This window comes from Dermacentor andersoni, chromosome 1 (genome assembly GCF_023375885.2).
Source record: "Dermacentor andersoni chromosome 1, qqDerAnde1_hic_scaffold, whole genome shotgun sequence".
Lineage (NCBI taxonomy): Eukaryota > Metazoa > Arthropoda > Arachnida > Ixodida > Ixodidae > Dermacentor > Dermacentor andersoni.
In genome coordinates, this window is record NC_092814.1 from 352,016,810 (window position 1) to 352,044,635 (window position 27,826).

The 27,826-nt window shown below is 44.5% G+C and overlaps 1 protein-coding gene across 4 annotated transcripts; it reads left to right on the forward strand.

Moving 5' to 3' along the window:
- The first annotated feature begins 160 nt into the window (after positions 1-160).
- Positions 161-27,818, forward strand: LOC126516759 (mediator of RNA polymerase II transcription subunit 7-like). Of its 4 annotated transcripts, XM_055063969.2 has the most exons (5): positions 161-370; positions 4,836-4,993; positions 16,561-16,916; positions 19,123-19,316; positions 27,095-27,183. In XM_055063969.2, the coding sequence occupies exons 2-4, from the start codon at positions 4,873-4,875 to the stop codon at positions 19,279-19,281; spliced, it is 636 nt and encodes a 211-aa protein (XP_054919944.1). In that variant the 5' UTR covers positions 161-370; positions 4,836-4,872; the 3' UTR covers positions 19,282-19,316; positions 27,095-27,183. The 4 variants fall into 4 exon arrangements, with proteins under 4 accessions (XP_054919944.1, XP_054919945.1, XP_054919943.1 ...); XM_055063970.2 differs by lacking the exons at positions 19,123-19,316; positions 27,095-27,183 and adding an exon at positions 21,556-21,704 and having other exon boundaries at positions 170-370; XM_055063968.2 differs by lacking the exon at positions 19,123-19,316 and having other exon boundaries at positions 177-423; positions 27,095-27,818.
- Positions 27,819-27,826: the final 8 nt, after the last annotated feature.

Here is a 27,826-nt window from a genome sequence, read left to right on the forward strand (position 1 = left end):
AAGAACAGTGCAGCGGTGAGCGCAAAATCTTTTTTCAAACATGCGAAGCGAAATATTCAGGACCCTGTAGATGGCTAAGGTACAGTGAACTGTAGCTAAGGAGCTCTGCATGGCACTGCTCTGGCGGCTCGCTGTTATCGGAAGTGGGAAGCAGACGGGAAGCAGTGGGAAGTCGAAGCACCGTGACGTATTTCCTCTTGCCAGTTTACGACGCCGAGTTGGCCGTGTGTTCGTTCTTGTCGAATTTCTGTGATGTGTCATTTGAGATCGTGCAAAGTAAGGTGCTTATTTAAGAACCCCTGCTCTCAAGTAAACTTCACATCGAAGTGATGTTTGAGACATGTTTTCGCAGCACTAGCTATTGAAAGCGGTAAGCTTCTTACATAGGGTTGCATTAATCTCGAGTAGTCACTTCGTGCGAAGGTACAAAATGCTTCTTTCCAATTACATATATTTCGGTACTTTACCGTGGTAGCGTATTGTTGAAGAGAATGAAGGTAGAACACACCCCAAAGGAGCGTTTCTTTCTTGTTTTGGTTTGACTATCGTTGGAGCAAAGTAAAACCCTCGTTGCGCTTTGCAAAGTATTGTCCTGGCCATATGCGAGAGCTCTTGGAATAAGAAATCTACCCGTCTACAAACTGCGTTTTGCGACGCGCCCTGTGCTAACTGCCGTTAGAGCACCCACACACAGGCTCGTCGCAACTATTCAACCGTTGCAATGTCTGATGGAGCACCGTTTGTGACGTGCTATGTCAGTAGAGATCCGTCTAATTGGCATATAACCATTGGTGTGAATGTGCTTGTTTTGTGCGCATATTTAAAGGCTCAGTCGCCGTGCGCTGTTAACTGTTTTGCTACCCTTTGGCATTTAACAAAATGGTGTGTTTTCACTAAGCTGCCAATATGTGTTAAGAGTGACGTGATCGTTGCACCCATATTGTGACGTGAGTGTTGTTTAGAGAAGGCAGATAAATAAGTGTGACATTTAATCGCATATATTACAATTCGAGAATTGGAAACAGAAAAAGACCGCGCGCCTGCCGTGCCAATGGTACCTGTAACCATTTTGTGTTGCATGCGTTGGGTGTCCCGAATAAAGTAAATATTCATCTATATCGGTATTCAGTCTCGCCTGCTTGAGAGCCTTAATAGGCTGCAGCAGCATTTGAGTAGCTTCGTGACCCATATGTTGGTGCTTGCTGTTGATATATATGACTGGCAGCTTACTGACATAACGTGAAATACTCATTATGGGCCCACTCGATATCATTATTATTGTAGGTGTGCAGTGACATTACATTTCTGTAGTCTAACGTTTTTGTGCATTGACAGCATTGCTTGTGTGACTTCAACTTGCCTTGTGCTGTAACAAATCTCTGCAAGTAATCGAAATAATGTAGGTTGTAGAGGCCTGCCTTCACTAACATGAACTGAGTGCTAATTTGTACTGCTGTGGCTGAGAGTGCCGTCAAGAGTACAAACTTGCCAACCTTAAAATTTGAAAGGTACTGCAGTTGAAGCCTAAAACTACTTAAGTTTAGTGAAAACTACTTATAAAAAACTTGTTACTCCAGATGGCGACTTTATTTATAAAGATTACAGACTTTATCCTGTAAAGATGCTGTGAGCAGGCACGCTGCTCAATAGACCAGAATTCTATTACTGTCACACACCCATTTAGAGTACGCACAGTTAACCTCTACCCATATCATCAGCTGTCTGCACAGCCCATGCTGGGCTGCAGGTTTGATTGAGGGGCATGTGACAACAAAGCCATGCCAAGTGAGTATTGGTGGCAAACATGCAGGAAGAGCAGTAAATGTACTGAAAGATGGGCAAATTGGTGGCTATTCATTATGAAATTGCACCACGCACAACCAACGAGACACAAAGCAGTGCTCATGTGTCACCCTTGCTTTGTATCTCATTTGTTGTGTGTGCTGCAGTTTCACGACAAGAAGAGGCTGAGTGTTATGCTTCCCATAGTCCCCAGCAAGAAATGACTTCTCCCTAGAAATGCTTGAAATTCTGGTCTATAGCCACAGCTATAGTATGGACCTGCAAGCAGACAATTTGAAGTATTCATGAAATTTATTAAATGTTAATGTAATGGCATCCAGCATTTTAGTTGCCATTTATGCACTGTTTCTGTGGAGTGGGTGTTGTGGGTGCATTTGAATACTCGAGTGGATCCAGAAAATCGGGCTCTAAAAAACCATTCGGCAACTGTATTTTATTTGTGATCTCTTTAGATTGTTTTTGCTGTAAACAGGGTGCAAATAAAAAATGAACTTATACCCCTGCCACACGGGAAAATTTAATGTCATTCGAATCGAACGGCATTCCATGCATTGAATGCCATTCGGTCTCTTGTGGTGCTGCACAGTAAAATATAATGGCATTCGCAAATGATAACAATGACGATCTGGAACAAATTTTGTGAAATTCAAATAAATTTTGTGCCTACTAAACGCGTTTAAGAACTTTTGAGAGTACTCTTAAAATGGACGAAAACATTTCGAGGCCAATTATTCACAACTAAAAGCACTTCAATCAACACATCCAATATGGTCGGCCGCCGCAACAGACTCCTGATGCAAAGAGTAATAGCACTTGAGCACAGCCCGTGATGAAAATATCATCACGGCAAAAATAAATATTTCTTTTTATAAGTCTAAAAAAATATCTTCCGACTTTGCTGATGCACACATTATTTTTTCGTGTTGCGTGTCGCTGTTGTCCATCTGGGGTCAAGAGTATACATTCGGTTCGAAATCGAATGCATATGAGTTCCCCTAGCTCATTCGATAGCAAATGTCATTCCGTTAGAATGACATTAAAATTTCCCTTGTAAATCCCGATTAGTGGGATTATGTGCGAATGCCATTCGATTCAAATGACATTAAATCTTCCCATGTGACAGGGGTATTACAGATGTTCTGACAAATGTAACCAAAATCTAAACATTGGGCATTTTGCGATAAGATCATAAATGTTGGCAGTTTGGAAGTATACAAAAAAATGGTTTATAAGCAGTGTTTTCCCAGTTTACTTTTGCATGACAATTGGAAGGTACAAACTTTTGTTAGTGAATAGTGGGTGATATTAAATGTAGTTACACTGACATTGTGACTCTGGTTTGCCAAACAGTTTGCCCAGTGTCTGCTCATTTGAGTGGTGTTATGTGTGAAATAACATCAAAGAAACAGTTGAGAGCTATTGTGTCTTGTCTGGCAAAGCTTTAGCCATGGTGTGTGTTGTTTGCTGCCAGTTTTCCAACAAAGGAATAATAAATTGTGCACTTTTCTAGTGTTGTGTGGCATTAAAAGGTTGAGTGAAACAGTGAGCAGCATATAATGTAGCTGTACAGACACCATAGCATTTGAAATAGCAGCATTAGTAACATGCTTCTGTTATATCAACTTTACGTTGCAGCATTTTTTAAACAAATATGTCATTTTGTGTACAATCAGTGCATTTTACCGGTGCTGACATATGGTGCAGAGACTTGGAGACTGACAAAGAAGCTTGAGAACAAGTTAAGGGCTGCGCAAAGGGTGCTGGAATGGGAAGAATGCTAAGAATAACATTAAGAGACAGAAAGAGAGCGGTTTGCATCAGAGAGCAAACGCGTATAGCCGATATTCTAATTGACGTTAAGAGAAAAAAATGGAGCTCGGCAGGTCATGTAATGCGCAGATTACATGACCGTTGGACCATTAGGGTTACAGAATAGGTACTAAGAGAAGGGAAGCGCAGTTGAGGACGGCAGGTGGGACGATAAAATTAGGAAATTCGCAGGCGCTAGTTGGAATCTGTTGGTGCAGGACAGGGGTAATTGGAGATCGCAGGGAGAGGCCTTCGTCCTTTCAGTGGACATAAAATATGATGATGATGATGATGATGTCATTTTTCACAGGCGGGAAAGCATCCTGTTTTGCCTATAGTGCATTTTTCTCTCGTCTCAGTGTCTGTCCAACCTTTTACTGTGAGAAGCCCATAGTGCCAACCCATCGTACTGTAAGGAAGTCCCGTGTCTGAACCGTGGCGAGCTGTTTCGCAGAACACCTGCACTGGTCTCCTTCCTCTTGCTTCTTGTGATGTTGCTGCCACTTTCGTAACAAGGGATAGCTCGTGGAAGTGACAACAGTTCCCACAATACAAAGTCTTTGTATGTTTTGCTTTTGAAGTAGTACAGGCACTCAAGAACATTGTGTAACAGAAAGGAGTCGGGTAAATTGGCACTGTACTAAGGTGATCGTTTTGTTTCATTTAGTCACAAACTTGAATCGGTTGGGGCATGAGAATAGTATCTTTTGAAATTTGATGGAGTGTGAATTGAATAGTGCGAGAAGAGAATCGAATATCGAATGCTTTTTGAATAATTGTTTTGAAAACCGTTAATATGAAACAGTCTTCACATCCTAGTATTCATAATATTAGCATGTTTCTGTTGTTACATGTACCTTATAAAATATTGTTTATTAAAATCACAAATGGAATATTATTAAAAATAAGCTGTTTGTTCGCATACATAGAGCTCTTTGCAGGGTGGGAATTATTGTGGTTTAGCTGTTAAAGTCTAGCTCCTCGGGTGATGTTGTGTTCTCCACCATGTAATGTAATTTAATGTTTGACTGCACAAACTTTATACTGTGAATGATTCAAGAAATATTAGGAGAATATTCGTGCTTACGAATAGTGACTATTCGATTCAAAAACCAAATGGAATAGGACAATATTGAAGTCGTTATTTGAAGGTTTCAAATATTAGTGCATCCCTACAAATGGGTGTAAATGCCACTGATGTAGGTCCCATGATTTCTTTGCAGCTAAAGGGAGCCTACAGTTTCTGCCCTTGAAGCAGCCATGGGGGAGGCAACACAAGTCAGCTCGCTGCCGCTGCCGCCGATGCAGTATGTTAGCCTCTACACAGACGAAAACGTGCAGCGTGGACGAGCTCCGTCACCACCTAGGCCACTGCATGAAGGTGTGTGCATAGCACGTGTTTGCTTTGAGTATGGAATAGTCGTGGGCATTGCCAACCACATTTCTGCCAAACTGTAGTAGAGTCTTGCCAGACAAGATCTGTTTTTAGCCCTGAGGTATTGAGCCAAAGCAAAGAGAGTTTGGAAGCATTGGTCGAGATGAAAATTAAACTTTTTAATACTGTCAATTCCAGCACTAGCCCTAACAACTATACCGCAAGCTAAGGATGGTGTTTTTTGTGTTATAACACTTCACAATCTTGACACTTACCTCCTTAAAAGAAGGTGCTAAGGTACCACTGGGCAAGAGCGCTCTTTTGTACTGGCTGCACACAAGCCTATCAGGGACAGGACAGCATATCTCGGCTACATCATCTTTGAGAATGTGGTTAGAGGAAGGTGGGCTAATGCTGATGAAAAGTAAAGCATGAGGAAATATGTATAGTTTTGGGATGGTATGAAAGGCAAAGAGGGGAGGACATCCTCAGAATAGAAAAAGAAGGTAACGTTGGCTGTTTCATGCTCTGTGGAAAATAGACGTTAAGTGGCATTGAGCACAAGCATGGCTACAAGAACTGTGGAGCCTGTTGTCAAGAATGATAAAGGGGCCCTGCAACAGTTTTATGAAAGCTGCAGGATATGTTTCATATTAAATAGCTTCTGCTCAAATTTCCTTTCCAAGAAAATGCTTTTGAGTGCATTTTCTATGAGCAGAGTTATTGGGAGTCAAACCTGCTGCTGCCGTGCTCATATGGTAGTTATGCAGAACTACTGATAGCATATATCGATACTTTCTATTGTTGAATCCCTATTGAAATAACAATGACGAAAAAATATTGACAGTACCGTTGATAGGATAAATTCACATGATGTACCGTGCATAATCACAGCAACACAAAATTGGCAGCATTTTCCTGATTATACTAAGCCAGATGCTATGCAGACTGCGGCGAAAATCATAACAATCTGCATTCACAAAGAGCATGCATCACCAAGCAGTGTAGACAGATACCCCTCCGCACCATGGCAGTGAAATTTTTATGTAGTATAACTTTCCATGCTGATAGTATAAGGTAATGTGACATACCATATTTACTCGAATCTAGGCTGGTGCTGATTCAAAGCTGACCCCCGAAGCCTGGGGAAAAATAAAGAACTTGCCTCAAATCTAGGCCGAACAAAAAAAGGGAGGACTGCATTCTCAAAATGAAAACTGCATTTATTGAATATGAGCATGCCGAGCTCATTCTACGTCGTCATTACTGTTGTGGTCTGATAAATGCTATCCTCGTTGCGGCACACGTGAAAATAATTTCCTCTTGCCCCCTCCAACGACTGACGCTTTTCTCATTGATGCCAAAGTCCTGCCTGGCTTGAACGTTTGACGATGCCTCTGTGGCAAGCACAACTTTCGTTTGAAACTGGCACTATAGTGGCATCGCCTGTTTGGTGCCATTACGATAACACTATGCCGCACGTCAATATGCATGGAGGAAGGAAAAAGATAGGAGGGAGCATTACGTCACGCAACCAGCCATGGCAAGGGAATGCTCCATGAAGCCCATACATTTGCTCAGTGACCCAACCGTGACGTCTTGCGTCGATATAACGGAGTAAGAATCGAGATTTGCTTAGATGTTCAGTTTCCAGTAGCCATCTAGTAGCTATGCCAGTTGTTTTTATTTGGTGCGTACTTGTTCAGCTGCCTTGCCATGGCTCTGCCTGCAGAGCAGGAACACTAAAGACAAACGCGCACTTTGACGTGCATTCACGTGTTGGGCCGACAGGTTTTGCTTCAATCTCATTGTGCGATGCAGCTTCCTATTACAGTGCAGTCCACTTATAATGTTATCGAGAAAGACGAAAAATATGATCGTTATAACCAATGATCGCTATATCTGGACTGCAGTTATTTTAAAAAAAGTAAAAAACACGGAACATACCTTTGCAGCACCGAACTCGAATTCGCTACTTGCTCAAAAGAATAGATGATGTAGAACGTAGGCTGTGAAAAACAAACTTTATTTCTAGCGCCAATGACCGTGTCAAGGGTTAGTCCGAAATCTGCACTTGCTTTTGCGGGAGCTTCAGCTTCACAACCGTAGTGTGCATGGATTCCAGCTGCTGTGCGAACACTGGCGGCAATCCTTTCATCATCATCATCAGCCTGGTTACGCCCACTGCAGGGCAAAGGCCTCTCCTATACTTCTCCAACAACCCCGGTCATGTACTAATTGTGGCCATGTCGTCCCTGCAAACTTCTTAATCTCATCCGCCCACCTAACTTTCAGCCGCCCCCTGCTACGCTTCCCATCCCTTGGAATCCAGTCCGTAACCCTTAATGACCATCGGTTATCTCCCCTCCTCATTACATGTCCTGCCCATGCTCATTTCTTTTTCTTGATTTCAACTAAGATGTCATTAACTCGCATTTGTTCCCTCACCCAATCTGCTCTTTTCTTATCCCTTAACATTACACCCATCATTCTTCTTTCCATAGCTCGTTGCGTCGCCTCAATTTAAGTAGAACCCTTTTCGTAAGCCTCCAGGTTTCTGCCCCGTGGGTGAGTAGTGGTAAGACACAGCTATTATACGCTTTTCTCTTGAGGGAAAATGGCAACCTGCTGTTCATGATCTAAGAATGCCTGCCAAACGCACCCCAGCCCATTCTTATTCTTTTGATTATTTCCGTCTCATGATGCGGATCCGCCATCACTACCTGCCCTAAGAAGATGTATTCCCTTACCACTTCCAGTGCCTCGCTACCTATTGTAAATTGCTGTTCTCTTCCGAGACCGTTAAACATTACTTTAATTTCCTGCAGATTCATTTTTAGACCCACTCTTCTGCTTTGCCTCTCCAGGTCAGTGAGCATGCATTGCAATTGGTCCCCTGAGTTTACTAAGCAAGGCAATATCATCAGCGAATCGCAAGTTACTAAGGTATTCTCCATTAACTTTTATCCCCAATTCTTCCCAATCCAGATCTCTGAATACCTCCTGTAAACACGCTGTGAATAGCATTGGAGAGATCGTATTTCCCTTCCTGACACCTTTCTTTATTGGGATTTTGTTGCTTTCCTTATGGAGGACTACAGTGGCTGTGGAGCCGCTATAGATATAATTCAGTATTTTTACATACGGCTCGTCTACACCTTGATTCCGTAATGCCTCCATGACTGCTGACGTTTCGACTGAATCGAACGCTTTCTCGTAATCAATGAAAGCTATATGTAAGAGTTGGTTATATTCCACACATTTCTCTATCACCTAATTGATAGTGTGAATATCGTCGATTGTTGAGTAGCCTTTACGGAATCCTGCTTGCTCCTTTGGTTGACACAAGTCTAAGGTGTTGCTGATTCTAGTTGCGATTACCACAGTAAATACTTTGTAGGCAACGGACAGTGAGCTGATCATTCTATAATTTTTCAAGTCCTTGGCATCCCCTTTCTTATGGATTAGGATTATGTCAGCATTATTCCAAGATTCCGGTACACTCGAAGTCATGAGGCATTGCGTATACAGGGTGGCCAGTTTTTCTAAAACAATCTGCCCACCATCCTTCAACAAATCTGCTGTTACTGGATCCTCCCCAGCATCCTTCCCCCTTTGCATAGCTCCCAAGGCTTTCGTTACTTCTTCTGGCATTACCTGTGGGACTTCGAATTCCTCTAGACTATTCTCTCTTCCATTATCGTCGTGGGTGCCACTGGTGCTGTATAAATCTCTATAGAACTCCTCAGCCACTTGAACTATCTCATCCATATTAGTAATGATATTGCCGGCTTTGTCTCGTTAACGCATACATCTGATTCTTGCCAATTCTTAGTTTCTTCTTCACTGCTGTTAGGCTTCCTCCGTTCCTGAGAGCATGTTCAATTCTATCCATATTATACTTCCTTATGTCAGCTGTCTTGTGCTTGTTGATTAACTTCGAAAGTTCTGCCAGTTCTATTCTAGCTGTAGGGTTAGAGGCTTTCATACATTGGCATTTCTTGATCAGATCTTTTGTCTCCTGTGATAGCTTACTGGTTCCTGTCTAACAGAGTTACCACCGACTTCTCTTGCACACTCCTTAATGATGCCCATAAGATGGTCGTTCATTGCTTCAACACTAAGGTCCTCTTCCCGAGTTAAAGCTGAATATCTGTTCTGTAGCTTGATCCGGAATTCCTCTATTTTCCCTCTTACCGCTAACTCATTGATCGGCTTCTGATGTACCAGTTTCTTCCATTCCCTCCTCAAATCTAGGCTAATTTGAGTTCTTACCATCCTGTGGTCACTGCAGCGCACCTTGCTGAGCACGTCCACATCTTGTATGATGCCAGGGTTAGCGCAGAGTATGAAGTCTATTTCATTTCTAGTCTCGCCGTTCGGGCTCCTCCACGTCCACTTTCGGTTATCTCGCTTGCGGAAGAAGGTATTCATTATCCGCATATTATTCTGTTCCGCAAACTCTACTAATAACTCCCCTGCTATTCCTAGTGCCTATGCCATATTCCCCCACTGCCTTGTCTCCAGCCTGCTTCTTGCGTACCTTGGCATTGATGTCGCCCATCAGAATAGTGCATTTTGTTTTCACTCTACCCATGGCCGATTGCACGTCTTCATAAAAGCTTTCGACTTCCTGGTCATCACGACTGGATGTAGGGGTGTAGACTTGTACTACCTTCAATTTGTACCTCTTATTAAGTTTCACAACAAGACCTGCCACCCTCTCGTTAATGCTATAGAATTCCTGTATGTTACCAGCTATATCCTTATTAATCAGGAATCCGACTCCTAGTTCTCGTCTCTCCGCTAAGCCCCGGTAGCACAGTATGTGCCCGCTTTTTAGCACTGTATATGCTTCTTTTGTCCTCCTAACCTCACTGAGCCCTATTATATCCCATTTACTGCCCTCTAATTCCTCCAATAGCACTGCTAGACTCGCCTCACTAGGTAACGTTCTAGCGTTAAATGTTGCCAGGTTCATATTCCAATGGCGGCCTGTCCGGAGCCAGGGATTCTTAGCACCCTCTGCGGCGGCGCAGGTCTGACCGCCGCCATGGTCAGTTGCTTCGCAGCTGCTGGGGACTGGCCGGGGTTTGATTGTTGTGTTCATATAGAAGGTTGTGGCCAAGTACTGCACCAGGGTGGCCAATGCTGCTCTGGTGAGGGAGTGCGTTACCAATTCTGGTCACGGGGATCAGGCCACAGTCCAGGCCTGTTTATGCAATTTTATCAACACGTGGATTTATTTTTTTGAATCCGGTGGAAAATTGCGCGGCACCGGGATTCGAACCACAGACCTCTTGCACGCGAGGCGGGCGTTCTATCTCTACGCCACCGCTGCAATCCTTAGCATGCATAAAATCAATTAAGGAGTCGATCGACCACAGTTCACTTTGCGTGGACATCGAGGTCGGGGTCAAGGAGCCACTGTCAATCTCGTTGTCACTGTCGCTGCTACCGTCGCCACCGTTGCACAACTTTGCCGTCTGTCGAGACAGCACATCTTCGGCGATCGCCTCATCGCAGAACGAGGCAGCACTGTCTGCAGTCAAAAACTCCTCCATTGACGCACCACCTGTGTCACCAGTAGGAACGAGCTCCCAGAGCTCGGTTATGTCAGCGGCTTCCACTGTGTTGGTCTCAGTGGGTTGGGGAAGTTCGTCCTGACGCACAAAGCCCGCCTTTTTTGAAGCAATTGTATATGGTTGACTGCTTTACTTCATACCATGCACCATAAGCAAAGCGCACGGCTTTCGAAAGACTGATCTTCAGGTCAGGGGGCCCGTCTGCATGACCCGACATGCCAAGAGCTGCACGGTCAATGGCTAAAATTAGCCACTCTAGCATGCGCCACCAATACAGGACTTTAAAGTTGGCGATCACGCCGGCGTCCATCGGCTGCAGGCCTGCCGTAGTATTCGGAGGCAGAAACATCAATTCGACAGATGTTAGCTTCGGGTTAACGCTGTGTGCTCTACAGTTGTCAAGTAGCAACACTACTTTTCTTCCTTGGCCTTCAATTATACTGTCGAACTCGAGCAGCCATTCTTCGAACAGGTCGCGGGTCATCCACGCCTTATTGCTGCGATAGCGGACCGGGATGTGCTGATTCTTAAAGCATGTTGGCTTCTTTGATCGCCCGATCATGAAAGCCTTGAGATGATGGCTCCCGTCCATGCTAACGCACAGCAACACGGTCACCCTAAGTTTCGAGTGCTTCCCGCCGGGGCATCGATCTCCTTTAAGAGCGCGAGTCTTCGACGGCAACATTTGAAAAAACAGAGCAGTTTCGTCACAATTATATATGTCCTTCTCCGCGTAGCACTCCAGCACGCCGGGCAGCTTTGTCTGCAGCCACTGCTGCTTTGCCTGTGTGTCCAAAGATGCCACTTCCCCTACCACGTTTTTGTAAACAATTCCGTGCCGCTCTTTAAAGTGCTGAATCCAGCCTCCCCCAGGCTCAAAATTTGGGCGTCCCAGAAGAAAAGCAAAGTTTTTAGCTTTGGTGGCAAGTATTGGCCCACTAATAGGCACATTATGCGCGCGGGTTGTGATGAACCACTGGTAAAGCGCCTCTTCAACATCGGCGTACAAAGGGTCTCTAGCCCTTTTCCGCTGATCGGCATGGCCGCTGATTGCTCCTGCCTTCACAATCGCGGTGCTCCCGGTTTTCAAGATGGTTGATATCATCGACTGGGCGAGCTCATACTTCTTCACGAGTGTGCTCACCTTGAAGCCGCGTCGAGAGTCCTGCAAGATATCCATCTTCGCTTTTTTTCTCTTTCTCTCTCTTTCGGAGCGACTGTGGCCGACGCGCATGAAGCAGCTAGCGTCATCTTGTGGCGTGCTAATGCGCGGTAATGGCGGCAGATACGAACTTATGGAGGTAAACATCGCCTCGTCTCGACATCGTTCGTTTCAGGGAACTCAGCAACGCAAATGTTACGATTGTTTGGCACGGAAAACACCGTCCAGATGGCAAAATTTTGATCGTTATATCCGATATGCGGTGAATAACCTATCGTTATGTTTTTTTCCCCGTAGACCTAATGCATAAAATGACACTCTCATGTCGACCCATCGTTATAAGCGATATATCATTATATGGTGGTATCGTTATAAATGGACTGCACTGTATTTTCTTCCTCCTTGAGGATAAGACACAGGTTTTAATGGCGACATCGCTCACATACTTAATTTGGCTACTGGCATGGCTGGTAGCGGCTGTGATACTGACTTGTTTAGATGGCGCTAGCTATGCACCATATTTATCAGTTTCAATTAAAAACTGGTGTGTTTTTTGAAATTTTCGAATCTAAGCCGACTGTAGAGTTTGGTATACGAGTATTTGAAAGAAACTATTGGCCTAGATTCGAATAAATAGGATAATTCACCAGTGTCCGGAGTTGCAACCACAGGGAAGGAACAGTGACTCCTAAAAATTCAAGTGGCCATGACAGAACTCCACAACACTGCTCTTTGAAGTGGCTGTGGAGTATGTTTGTGTGTTGTTGCATCAGTTCTAGTAGAACAGATGTTCTCTGCTGCTGGGTGTACATAACTACAAACAGCACAGGTGGACTGAAAGGTAACAAAGTTACAATGAATTAGATGACTAATTTCAGTTAAAAAACTTGTGCGCTCGTTTCTCACCAGGACCTCACACGTACACATGCATCCAGTTCAATGGCGTGTGATGGTTCAGTGAACCATCACACGCCTTTACTTTAATCTAATTACCTCATCTCTAATTAGCATACTCACAATTACCATGTATGTGTTAGCACGTCTCTATAGGACGCAACCTGCTTATTGTTACATCACGCATACACGCACATTCATTTGTTGCAGTACAATGAACCACCCCAACACTCGCATTCACTTCAGTCTAATCAGCCCATTCTTAATTACCATACTTATAATTACCCTAGACGTAACAGTACATTTCTCTAAGACAATTTACTAAGTCAAAGATCTCAAAGCATTCCGTACAACCCCCTCCAACATGCTTCAGCCAATAAGTCTTTGTGGCCGTTTCACATTCCGAAGGTGCTGGGTTTGAGTTCCACCGAAGCCCCGATTTTCTTTTAATCTCAATTACTTTTCTTTGGTTACAGTAGCCCCCCCTCGAAAAATGTATCGTTAAGGCGAACATTATTTGACCTGTTATTGATTTTCTTAATTCTTTGCTTCCATTTGTGAGTTTTCGCTCATGTCCAACGCACGATCAATACAGGAAAAACAGCTCCACTGGATTTTCTGCGTAACAGGGCCCTTAAAGCTATGGCTTTGAAAGCCGTTATAAAGCCATAACCGAGCCTCAACAAATTTTAATTGCATTTTTAGATTTAAACATAGATAAAATAAAAAAATTTTGTTAATCTGAATAAGTGGTAGTCATATTTAAAATTTTGTTAGGGAAGACAAATAAATTTTATTTTCTAGAAATTGTTGCAAATATGCATGAAATGAGTGTTACTGATTGTCAGTTATTGCAGAACTTTTGGTAATATCATGAGCTAATTGCAACACTGTTGATAGTGCCATCAATACCAAATCTTAGTAAACTGTTGCAATACTCCAGTTGCAATTGCACCTACCGTTACACTAGTGATAGTACTGCTAGAGATACTATTGACAGTTTAAAAGACTATTGATACCATCAAGAGTCAATTTACTCATAGCTCAGCATGACTACTACGTAGCTTTCTGCTCCTTTTTGTTGCTGAAACTGTGCTCAAACCACTGTTGCTGTGCCCATGAAAAATGGTGTCCATCATGATATACCTATCATTGTGATAAGCTTTTGTGTTACTGTAACCTCAAGATTGTGTGTGGCAACCCTCCATTGCTCTGTCCAGTATATTAGGTTATAGTATCAGCATAGTGACAATCACCATCGACCTCTGCTACTGCCTTATCAGTGATGAGATTCTTCTGTTTCCACATCTGTTAAAGGCGCCACTTTGTCATGACATCTAAGAAAATTGGCCAATAGCCATCGTGTTTGAAAGTCTGTAGGGATACACATGAAAAGTGGCTGGAATTTCTGGAACTTGAAGGAAAGAGCAGGTGATATTTCGAACAGAACTATGTACTCACGACCACGAGTGCAGGAATAGTGACATGAAGGCCTCCAATAGTTGGAGCACCGATCAGTCACCTGTTCCCAAAGGGGGCAGTTAGCTGCCTCCTTTGCTCACCTTGGCCACCATCACGTGACCACTGTGTAGTGAAGATGCTGAATTGTACGGAGGCCACTCTTATATTGAATACAAAGAGAACTGGCCTACACTTCAGCTTGGGTGTTCAAATCTGGGCAAGCTTCCTTAGTCTGTTATGTAAAAATTCAAGGAAATTGGCAGTGAACAGTTAGTCCTGCTGATGTTTCAGTGTCAAACAGAGGCCTTCGAGAATTTGCAAAAGAGTGGCTTTCAATATGCAGAAGATATCGTTCCTCGCTGAAGGACTGAGGACAGTGTGAAAGGAGGTCTTGCACATTTTACTTGCATATCTATGGGACACATACTGATCTATATGTGGTAGCATGCTTCTGAATACTTATTCACCAGTCTTGATTCCAGTCTTTCACTATTTGAACAAGGAAAGAGTAAAGATGAATGAGTAGCAGTGCGAGCTGCAGGGGGATGAACAACATTTCTATGGCTATTGCAGGACAAAGTGCAGAATAGTGGGAAAATTGCTCATGTGTCCTAGCCTTGCATTACTTCATTCTACGAAATGAATTATTATTGTGCTGCTGTTGCACATGACATTGTTTCGTTATGTCTACCCTCACTATGGCACAGAAATCGTCACTGACACTTTTAGCTGAGTTTTGCTTGCAGTACACTATGCTTTTGTTTCATGCACAAGAACTGCATTGATTTCGTATCAATGCAGTGCAGCATAGCGCGTCTTATAGAGAAGCTAGCAACACGCAGTCAGCTTAGCCACAAAGGTTTTCAAGAATACAAGTGAATGCACTGTCACCCTCCACTCATTCGGCTCTACTGTGGAGCAAGGGTACTGTTCATCCATTTTCTGTTGCTGGCGTGAGTGTTGTGTACACATGCACTAGTGTGCCCAGTTAGTTCCTGTGTGTAAGTAGTTAGTATACACCAATACAAAGGGAGTGGTCTACAAACACTCAGTTAAAGCTCCTTTGTCTGCAGCCACTGCTGCTACAGCCACAGTTTGTGGCTGTAGCAGCAGTGGCTGTAGCAGTTGGCTGTAGCCACAGTTTGTGGCTACAGCCACAAACTGTGGCTGCTGTGGGGCTCGACCAGCACCACGATTATCATCTCGAAGGCCACGCGTGGACTTCTAGGCAGCACCACTAGATAGTTCAGCGTGTCTAGGAAGAAGCATGACAGAGAAGTTCGGCTGCCGCATGATGCATTTCTAAGCATTTGCATGCACCGACGTGCCATGCCTTTTGAAGGCCATGCATAGGCTTTGTGGGGATAGTGCTAGATGGTGCCATGTGCTCTTAGGGAAGCAGGCAAGATAAGTCCCGCTGCAGTATGCACCTCATACATAACTCATTTCGACAGTGACAATACATTGTGTCGCCATTTTAATTCAATGCTAATGCATTGCCGCCGACAGTAATAGTGACATGGGTTCTGCCACTATTTTCCTTTGTTGGGTTTCGTTCCCCATTTGTGTTGCATATCATGTCGCAATACCAGTTAGCCCATCAGCCTGTGTATCATTATTTTTTCTAACTACATTTTTTTTCATTATTTACTAAGTGCATTCCAGCTGGTAGTGTAATATTCTTCAAAAAAAAAAACAGACTGCAGCTATCACTCAACCCTTTTTTGGTAATGTATGCTTAGTCGTGAAGCTGCACATTAGAATTGGTTCAAGGTTGCTTGCTGTTTTGCTATCATTCAATTTTCCTGATGACCTCGGCTTCAGTCGAGCAACAAACAATTCTGCAATCGGCTTGTGACTAAAGTTTAGTGATGACTATTAAAGTCCTTAAAAAGCTAAATTTGGTTCACAGCATCTCATGTGACATTTCAAAAGAACTCGATTGTTTCAGTGGGATGAACAGGGCAAAGAGCTCACAAGGAGGAGCTGAAGGATTCATAGATGTTTCATCTTGTTTATTCCTTCTGTGCCTTTGTTCTGAATTTGCTGGAACTTTGACGTGATGCCAATGTATAGATATTTCTGTTACCATAAAATTAATGCTCTTCATCTATTGCTGTGTTATCAGAAGCGAATATATGTGATGGCACTTAGGACTAGATTGCTCATAAATGAAAGCATTCTCTTAATGGCGAGAGTAGCTGCAACAGCTTAATTGGCAGAGCTGCATACAAAACAAGCACGACAACATTCATTTGTGTGATGCTAGGTACTCTCCTGCTGTTTCCCATTCCTTGTCCACTTTCTCAAGATCGCATCATTATTGTTTCATTCAACATAAAACAGGTTGATTTATAAACCCCCCCTTACACCTTTCTTGGCATGAGTAACCGCTGGCATGATTTTATTCATTGTGCAGTACTCTTTTAAAATCTTGTCACCTGGTATCTGCGTGCTGCTACCTTTTGCAGGCTACTCCATGTTTGGTGCTCCATTCCATGGGGATGAACCTGTCATTCGCCCTTTGGAAAGCCAAGGTATACGGAGACTATACCCACAAAACTATGAGCACAAGAAAGAGCTGAAGAAGCTCAACCACTCACTGCTTGTCAACTTCCTTGACATGGTTGACATCTTGATACGGTGTCCTGATACTTCCAAGCGGCTGGAGAAGAAAGATGACATGAGCTTACTTTTCATCCACATGCACCACCTGATCAACGAGTACAGGCCCCATCAAGCTAGGGAGACACTCCGAGTGATGCTTGACATGCAGAGGCGGCAGCGGCTAGACACAGCGCATAGATTCCACAAGCACTTGGACAAGGTTTGTGCCTGTTTGTGTTTCTTGCGCTGCTATGTGAATGCTTGCTGCTTGAATATGCACACAGACAAAAGTGACATTTCTGCTTTCTTGCAACCTAATCATGTTTGGATGTTGCAAACCGAATAGCGAGGTGCTTGGGTCACGCACTCACAATAGTGTCTGGAAGGTATTACACCATTGTAGGCTGTGAAAACAGCTTAAAATTCACATGGCAAACCGTGCACTTTTACTTTCGAAGGCTCTTCCCTTCCTGGCAGAGAGACATGATCACACTTAAGGTGCATCCACGGCACACCTAATGCCTGTAACGTAATCAATTATGGCACGTGGCTTCGGTAAATCATCTGATTTACCGAAGCCATATTCACCACTGGAAAAACGATGTGCAGAAAAAAAAATAAACAGAACCAGAAAAAATGAGACTGGGCTTATGATGTGAATGCGACGTGAACGTGATGTAGTCCCATAGCTTCAGTATGGGAGGAGTCAGGAAAGTTTTGCTTGTAGGCTTTAGTCTATGCAAAGAGAGAGTGTGTATACATTGGCAGCGAAGCTTCCTAGCAGCATGGCTTTGCGACGCCTAAATTTCCCCTTTCTTCTCTGTAACCAAATTTTTAAAAATTAGTGTGAGTAGAATGCTCCTTAGGTGACACTTTCTAACTTCCACTGTGTAACCAAAATTTATGATGGGGCTTAAAGGACTCCTCACCAGGCCACATAGGAAATTTTGGATATACGCTCAAGTTATGTGCCCTCTAGGGAGGTTTCTATCGCAAGAATTTTTCAAATTGGTAATAGTCGAGATTGAAATACTAAAAGTGCTGCAAACCCAAGATTTCAGGGGGCGAGCATTACCACCAACATAGACACCCATAGAAGCCATAGACACATAGAAGCCCTGTCGAGCCTCATTCCTTCCCTGCATTCTCCCATACCAGAACTGCAGGATCACATGGCGCATACGTCATGGGCGCCGCCTTGCACCTTCTTTTTTTTTTTTCTCGCTTTCTTTTACTGCACGGTGCACTTCCGGTGGCAGTCTCACGCGCAAGCCGTTGCGTTTGTCTTGTTTCACACAGTGCAGGATCTTGCGCGCTGTGCACGAGAACAGCTGACTAGTGGTATAAGTCAGTGCTACACGAACACTGAGGCATACGCAAGCGCATCACAGAGCATGATCGTGTGCTGGAACACGGTCGAAAATGACAGTTTCCTTTTCTGCACGACAGTGGAACAAGCACACGAAACGGAAGTGCATCTCTCTTGCTATGGCACGAAGTAAAACAAAGACACGCAGACATTCGGTTTTTAGGTTTTATTTCTCTAAGCTTTTGTCTATTGTTTCATCTATTGAAGCAACAGATCAAACAAATAACTGATGTTGCCTTGCATTATTCTCCAAGTCACGTGTCACTGTGAGTGACGTCAAATATGAGGATTGCGAACTATGTAGGTTCACTTGTGCATTTGATGTTCACTCTCCAGCTGTGGGTGCAGCACCCACGTGGAGAAGGGCACAGGGGGTTTGGGAAATTTCAGCTCTCTTTGCGGTGTGTAGCAGTGTAATACTTTGCAGGCATTCACTGCGCTTGTCAGTTCAAAATGGCCAGACCTGGTGAGAGCCCTTTAACTCTTTCGTTACCACGCCTATTCAAATCGATCACCAGTGACTGATGCTCTAGATTGCCAATTTCAACATGGTGGAACCGTTTCTTATCTATATAAGGATATCCAGTAGTTAGCATAGGCACAGCACTTTCAGAATCAGTTGAAATTTTCGCACTCTGGCGATGTCATGATTTTTGACGGAACTTTTTGCAAACTAATGTGTGTATGTTGTAGCATAAAGAGCCGTGGCGGGCACCTTCTGCCGCGCTCGAGAAAAAAGCATGCCGCTCACTATTATGCCACACTAGCATCAAAATTTTGTAATCAAATGACTCTCAGCACGTCACAAATTAAATTATATCGCCAGCTTTGCCGTCCAACAGTGCTGAGCGGTGATAATTAACCGAAAATGATGCCACCTGATCCCTAGTGAGCTTTGCTTTGGAATTCGAGTAGTTTTATTCCACTAAAGTATATTTCTGAAGGTCCGCCGCATGTCCAGCATGTGGGCCTGGCTTTTGCAACCAGTTTCCAAAAGTTTCGGCAACGCTTCTCTCATAAAATCCCAGCAAGGGGTGCTGCCGGTGTCACTGCGCAGTTGACTGGACTGGACCCAGGGGAGATGAGCGGAAAAACAACAGCTCACTCGCTGCACTGTGGGCCGCACCGTTGCCGATGCTGCCAGAGTGCCCCGGAACCCAGTCCACTCACACGCCCATGCTGTAATCCCGATAAAGGGATGTGCATGCGACCTTAATATCATGCGCCCACGTGCCGACTCTAGGCATCCCCGTGAGTGCTTTTAGGGCATCCAAGGAGTCGGTGAATATTGTGAACTCTTTGCTTCTGTGGTCTTCCGCACTTTTTTCTGCCTTTCCCGTCAGCCTCTCTATGGCATATAGGATGGCCTACAGTTCAAGTGACTTAATGGTCAGTTCTTGCTGGTGTTGGTAGATCTGGACATCTTGCTGCTCACCATCAAGGACTGCCAGCGCCGCTAAGGGGGTAGTAGGATCCCAGGCAGCATCTGCGATCAAACATTGCAAAATACGAGTCCTGCATTGCGTGCGTGAAGTAAAATTGAAGAGCGCTGTGCTAATGGCATGCGTCCACTGCACTGTGAAACTAGAACGAAAGTGCGGCACTCATGAACTAGAGCAAAAATAGAGCAGCCAAATCAGATATCTCTACACTCTTTCCATCATGATTCCGCAGCCTTATCAGCCACGCAAAGCTTCACAGGCGCTGCCTGGGTTGAACCCTTCTGGCTACTGAATGGCAATCTGCATGCTATGGACGCTGGTGATAGCACCCGGAACTCGATCACGCCATGCAAATGTGTCTTTGGCTTTGGCAGCTAAGGTCGCAGGAAAGCTGACCCAGCCCTTCTGCCGGCCAATGACAGTAATTGTGAGAGCAACTTCATGAACAGTGATATGGACCATTCCAATGAATGCTTCGCTTCCGACCGACATTTGGGAACTGCAGGCCGGTATCGAACTGTAGTGCGCAATTCCTTCCTTTCCGTGGAATGGCTACTGGCACCCAAGTCTCCTCCAGTTGGTAGCACTGCCAGCAGTCACTGCTGCCATCTCTTTGAACGCATACCTCCAGCTTTCTCCAGCCGTTGTTTATACTGGAAGAGCAACGCTAAGCAGACGACGAGGCCACATCATAGGCTCTAAGGCAACCAACGCATGTGCGCACAACACCGGCGGGTCTCAGGGGCAGCGCGGCTGGAGTGTGTGGCCATAGTTGCAAGCCAACAGTCAGGCCACAGCAACCGAACACACAGCCAACTACCTCTTCGTTTGTTAAAATCGTAGCCGACGACGGGGTCATTTTGAAAATGATTGATGGATGCGTGATGTGTTCATGATTTGCGGTACTGGCCCACTGTCTCTGAAAGCCGGTGATGCAAGCACAATTCAGACCAATCGCGTGAGGCGAAGTGAACTGTGTGCTTTCCGAACCATTATAAGATTCCGCTCCAGGGCACCTGTTCATTGTTGCCTGCTGAAATACATCTGCACTCGAATCCTGCCATAACGTAATTAATTGTAGTAGTGAAAAAAAATTTAGGTACAATTTTATAAACTTGACATTATCTGATGGCCTAAAGATACACAGATCAGCAACTTGGATTTGTTTGCTAATGGAGTGCAAACTCGAGTGCAGTGCTAGTGTGTGTTGTATCCTTTTGTCCTGTTCAAAAGCACTGTTTCTTTGCCCAAACTTGGATTTGCCCTGTTTTAGTGCAGGAGTCTGCATATGTAAAGTGTGTGAACTGTCCATGCAGTGTTTGTGTAAAAGCTGCACAGATTGTGTGACTAGGCCACAGCTTTTCTTTGAGTCTATGTGTAGTGGAAGATGTGATTTGAGCACATTTGGGTATAGTAGGGTGTGAGCATGGTAAGGTATGGGCGTGATAGTCAAAAGACGTAAACAAGCCCAAATAACTCCTGCAAGCTGTGCAAGTTTATTTTTACTGAAGAGTGAATTTAGATAGCAACTACAATGTTCCATAGTCAAGTCTGCTGCAAAGTAGTACATGCTGTAGAGTGTGTAAAGGTGGATGCTACAGAATAACTAAGTAACCAGCCTACCGCTCACATAGCCTCAATGAACAGCCTTCAAAAGGGTATGTTCATTGTATTGTAGGCTTTTGCAGGTTGGATTTTGCATTATCGAAGGGTACCAGAAACAGTCTCAGTTGTAACTGAAAGAATAGGTTCTACATAGTGGCTCTTGCAAAATGCTTTTTCAAGAAAAACAATTTATGACAGCAGGTTGTTAAAAATTACCCTCCACACGAGTTATGACGCTGCCCTCAACTTGTGTTCCATACGGCCATACCATTGCCCCACTTCTAGACGATGTCATATGGTGACGTGAGCGTTGCCTGTTTGTGGTTGATTTGAACCAAGTGTGTTACTGGATCTCTCTCCAATGTTTTTTTAATGAAAAACTTTCTTTGCCTCTTCCCCCCATTTTGCTGGTGCTGGCTGCTGCTGTCTTACCGATTGTACAGCTTGGCCCACTGGGTGTGTGCCACGCGGGATGTGCCCGAATACAGTAGCACCTCATTTGTACATTTTGGGAGAAAGAAAGAATGTGAGAAAAAATGCACTAACTGGGAAATTGTACGATCTGAAATCAATAAAAAATTTGACACGCTTGACTGTAATTGACATCTCCGTAATGCAAAGCATTGGGTGGATCGTTGCAGCAGGATGTTGACGTGGGCTGAACCATTGGTGCCCGAGCTGCCCAGTTGAGATGCGCTTAGAATTTGTAGTTGGGCGAGTTTGTGCATAGTAGCAAACAGTTTTATAACTGCGCGAACAAACAACCACAGAGAGAGCACACAAGGACAGGTGCAGTAAGGTCGCTGAATAAAATTAAAAGATAGCAACATTCCTCCTCGCCCGGCCTCCTCCTGGCCTTATCGCAGCTCACCCTTTCTCTCTTACCTCGACCTCGCAGTTTGGTTGTTCGCTTGGAAGTTGCCCACAGCGTTACACGAAATGAACACATTAAAAATCATTCTTGGGTGTTTGCACATGAGTTTTTACCGTATTTAAGGTTTGATTATTGTGTGCTGTCCTAGGAGCAATGATGGAACACTATGAAACTGGCAGAAGCAGATGTTTCTTGTGCTTTTTTGGTGCGTAACTGCACACTTGTTTTGTGGCTTCGGATTGGCTGCCTGCTTCCAGTTAGAAGAAGGCTTTTGAGGTTAGTTTGGTAAACAAATTCCTTTTATTGTCGAGTACTAGCACAAAAATTAGAATTCTTTGTCTCGCCAATAATGTACTGTAAAAACCCGCATATAATACGAACCCGCTTATAGTACGAGGTGAAATTTTTGGAACGCGAAATGGAGAAAAAAAGTTTTATCCGCGTGTAATACGAGTTAGGAAAGCTCTAGGAAAACATTTATTTAAATTGCACTCTGCACTTAATTGCTGTCTTGCTCAGCTGCGCTCTCTTCAGATAGTTCCTTGTCACACATATCTTCCCAGAGGTATTCATCCTCTGTGCCATCGAGCACATTCGAGATGCCGCACTTCTCGAATGCACGACACACAAGGTCGCCTGGTATGCTGGCCCATGCATCCATCCACAATCCACTTGCATAGTGTGGCTGGCAAAGCCTGCTTCAGCCGCCCGGTCGGCGTCACTGCAGGCTCACCTGAGCGCATCCAATCTGCATAACACCGCTTGACCGCGTCCTTGAAAGGCTTGTTTGCTCAAACATCTAAAGGCTGCAGCTGAGACGTCATCCCACCAGGGATAATGAAGAGTTCAGTGCTGGATTCGCGCGACAGCCTCACACTGAGTCGGCCAAATGGCATCGAAATGCGTCCAGCACGAGGATGGACGGGAACGACGACAGTGCACCGGGCTGCCTACACCAAACGGACTTTATCCAGTCAAGCACAAGATTCTCGTTCATCCAGCCTTTCTCATGGCATCTCACGACCACATTTTTTGGCAGCTCCTCACCTTTAGGCACTGTCTTGCACTTGAAGACGACATAGGGCAGGAGCTTGCATCCGTGACTCAGAATAGTGACTCACAATAGTCAAAATCCTTTGCACTGGTAATGAAGAGCTTGTCCTCGCAAAGTATATTTGCAGCACCTAACAAAATCATGGACTGACAAAGCTACGCACTCCCAGTACTACAACAATAACACTTGTTAAGTTTCTAGCACGATATATGACAGAACACAGCCTACGCACTCCATAGCTTCATATGCCTGTTGAAGATAGTGCGATCAGGAAAACAAATGTGAACAACCACCGAGAATAGCACCCGTGCATAATGTTACCCATGCCTGAGCTCTGCACTCAGTCAACAATAAAAAAAGCTCCATTCATACATATTTGCAGCTCCAGTACTCTTAAAATCAAACCCTAACATAAAAACGAAGTTCTTCAATGATGCAGTTAGCCACGAAACTTAGCCAAAACATCCGAAATCCCTTGTGAAAGCCTCGCCGTGGAAACTTGACAGCCAACTGTCATGGCGGTGAGTTCGCCAAGATGCGAAAAAGAAAAAAAATATAGAAGAAAAGGGCACGAAAAATACCATGTGATGGCGCTCAACCAATTCGGAGACGCAGACTTTCTCTCCTGCCTCCTCACATGCTCGTTGCAGCAGTGGCAGCGGCAAGATAAAAGCATGTTGCTACCTTTTAGTTTCATTCAGGGACCTTAAGGCGCAGACTTGCAACTGGAACACTGCTTACAGAAGGGGGAACGCAAAAACCGTAGCCAGCAGTAGAACATATGTAGCTTAGAAGAAATTATTGTTGGGTGAGTTGGTGCATATTAGCAGACAGTTTTATAACTGTGTGAACAAGCGACCCCAGAGAGAGAGCACACGACAGGCACAGATTTGCAGCTCTACAGTTGCACGTCAGCGCCTGTCCTTGTGTGCTCTCTCTGTGGTCGTTTGTTCCTGCAGTTATAGAACTGTTTGAGATGCACATCGGTGGATCTGCAGCTTCGGCGAGCTTGTGCTCCTCGAATTTGGCCCGGGTCAGCAGCTTCTTCGAACGGGGCATTTTAGTGGGAAGCTTTGACATGCCCCACTCTGTGTGAATTGTTGTGGCACAAGACGACAGCTACCCGAGACGAACATTGTTATTTTCTCATTGCGTAGTGTTTTAAGGTGGCGACCGGAAACAAAATGAAACTGAGCTAGTAGCGTTGCAGCTAGGGTAGCGTTCGTGGCATGGAATCCACCAAGCCCATCGACTACAACACCAAGTTGTAGAAAATGAAGAAAAAAGGGTTTATTTAGCTTAGTTACACAGCTCCATTGCAGAAGCCGACTCCATACATGAGCAAGAACACGTCATTTCACATCAGGACCCTCTGTCCACACTCTTGAAACGTATCTGCTTTAATCCCGTCGTCTTCCCTAGGTGAGTTGACTAGAGAATCTGAAGACTGTCCAGCAGCAAATCACCATCGTCGACTCCGTTGCGATACCATGGCGCTCTTTGGCCATACCTGGCCCTTGCGCCATTAAACACCAACCATCATCATCCGTTGCGATACCCTGCCCAGGCTATCCATAACCCGCAGTAACTCTGCCTCAAAGAAACTGGTTTGGAATTTGTGGCAAAAGGAAATCATCCGGTGACACCTGGTTTGTTCGTCGATGCCCACCCTGTTCTTCGCTCAGTCTGGTGGGTGAGCGCCGTCTGAGGGCTTTTCGTGGAATCCTGCAACAGCCAGTTTACATGCTGTCTCGATGGCTGGATAAGTGCTGTGGTTGTCGTGGTTCCCTCGCGCTTATCCTTTTCTCCAATTTCCTGGTAATGGTGGGGCGATCGCTTTTAGTTCTCATCCACGCCATGCTGACATCTGGTTAGGAGCTGTGGTGGTTTGACATGTGGCAAACGTTCAATTAACACCCTTGGTGGTGTTCAGACGTAACAGTAGGTGATGGTGGAATATATCTACGATGCCACCAGAGCGAAACATGACACTCACTTGCGCTGCCTGCAACAGGGAATGGTGGCACCTTTGGGTTACGGCCTATTATACACATGCAGTACGCTTACCACGGCAATATGCCCTGCCCTGTGTGCTGTGAAACAGATAGACAAAGATACTTATTGCAATACGCTTGGTGGCCATAGTTGTGAATGTGGTGTGCGACGACCTGGGAGGAGATTTGCTGTTACTGGGTAATGGTACTGGTAATGGGAAACTGAGTGCGCACCGGCACTTTCACGTAAGACTGGCAGGCGAGTATTGTGGGAAAGCTGCTGCTATGGGCAGCTACTCTTTTCAGTCGTGTGTTCCTCGTACCTTTTCTTGTTTGTGTGGGTTCTAGCAGCTGGAAAACGTGTCATATGATCGTAGTTTGTATGATGTACTGAACGTTGGTGCTGAAAGATCGTGTTTTCGGGAATGTATGAACCCATAAAAAAAAAGGAAGCGTAACTGTATTGGGTCATTTTCTTCTCAGTCGCGAACATTGGCACGAAGAAATCATATGTAGCAGGACCATATCAACGAGGTTCTACTGTAGACAACTTGGGCTACTGGGTATGTGCAACTGGGCATATGGCATTGGGTATGTGAACATTCTTGGCAGATCCCCATAATGCGTATGTGCTTGCTTAACAGAAAGAGGTCCTGACACCGACCAAAATGGTTTAAAATATATATTTATGTTTCGGCTCCCCCATGGGAGCCTTGTTCACTTATTGTTCGCTGATTGTGAACAAGGTTACCGTGAGGAAGCCGAAATGTGAATTATATATTTTACACCATTTTGATCAGTGTCCAGTCCCCTTCCTTTTAAGTATGCGTCATCCTGACCAGACGGGCTTCCGTCATACTTCCGACTTCATGGGTATATGCTATTGGCTAGGTGTCCAAATAAACGAGCAGAAGAAGAGGCATGAAGTGAAACTGGCTACAGATAATTAAAGTAGCCAGCTACAGAGAAGCGAAGAAGCTGGCCTCAAAGGCAGTCGAGTGTAGAAAAAGAAGTAAACAAAAATAGAGACCAGAGCCTGTATTATGCAAAGAGCATTGAGGTTCATTGAAGTCAAGACATTTTAGTAAATACAAAAAAAAAAAGCTTGGCCTATTATGATTTTCAACATATGCGTGGGATCTTCCAATTTCCTGTTTCTTGTTACTACAATGATGGTGGCCTCAAAATGAAGTTTACTTAAAGCTCGCATTTATACTATGCAGTCAATGCAGTGCGCTCTATGTGCGCATCTGTGGCATAAAAGAATGGGTGCTGCTTCACCAGCATCCTTGAGGTGGCAGTAAGAGTATAGTGCTTGCAAGCCGCAGCATATTAGGTGTATACAAGTGCCAGGCAGGCTTCTTCCTCCCTCCAGAAGAGGTAATCTCTTTACCTCATTCTTTTCTAAAGGACTGGGCATAAGTATTTAGATACTAATCTCTTCTGCTACCCATTCAGCAATAGGGAGTTAGCTTCAGGGACTGCATGCTGGAGAAGATGCGCAAGTGCCACATGCAAACTTCATATGTAGGCCACTGTCATCACAGTATTACAGAAAAAGAAACTGCATCACAAAGAGACGAGAGAATATGCTCCGCTCAAATTGGTTGTAGACAACACTTCTGTCACTTCACAAGGTTGTGATCAAGGAGGAAAGACATAGACATGGCTGCATGGCAAACGCATTGATGGTGAATGACACAGCTGGAATGGAGGGGGAGGTTTTAACCACTCGAGAAATAATTGGTGACTGAATATTGTTTGACCGGTCAATTCTACACTGTGTGATAAAAAGTGAGTAGAAAAAAGCTATCTGATGCATTCATCTGCAATGTAATACAAACTTACTCTGTGTTGTGTCCTGCCATGACACAGATGATGCTAATGCACAAGTACAATGAGCCTCAGAAATTGTGCATGACCACATGACAGCACGCTTTGATTTCATAACTGTGTCTTGTTTGCTTTCTCTACGCTCAGTACAACTTTGCATGAATGCGTTGCTTGTGTTGGCAAAACATTTGAACACCATTTCTCTCTCTTTCATGTGTGCTACATAGGTACGCGAAATCCTACAGAACACAGTGAGTGTTCTCCCTGAACCAGAGCCAACTACCACCTGGCAACAGCCAGTTCAGGCCACAGGTACAACTGGAACCACTCAGGGGCAGCCACCTGCGCAGGGACACTGTCTCAGCCAAGACCGTATAATGTGTGGAATAGTGGATGCTTTGTGACTGCAATAGCTGGTACTGACTGCAGTGAACAGAAAAGACACTTGCGTGAAAAAGGCATGGTGCATAGAAGGCTTGAAGTTGAAGCACTGTGAAAACTGATCCACAGCACAGAAAAAGGTTGGAGAGTTCATCCTCTGTACAGTTAGAAACAGTCGTAGAATATATGCGCTCTTTGGGGATGCATGGGGGAAGTGGCAGGGTTGAGGCCAATATGAGATTGTCTAATCAACATGTGGTGGCTGTAATAGTGCAGCACATGCAAAACAATTATGGATGCAAAGCAGTTTATGCAATGCTAGCTCAGGTTGTAGCAATGGTAATTGTTACATCAAAGGCAAATCGTGTTCATTTTTCTGTGCCTGTTGAGACAGTAGAGAGATTGAATATGGTCGTTTTATGTCAGTCAAATCGGGCATACTTTCCTGTACTCATTGAGACAGCAGAGAGATTGAATGTGGTCATTTTATGTCAAAGGCAAATCGTGCGTATTTTTAGTGCTCATTGAGACACAGCCGAGAGATTGAATAAATATGAATGGTAAACTACATGCTGCTG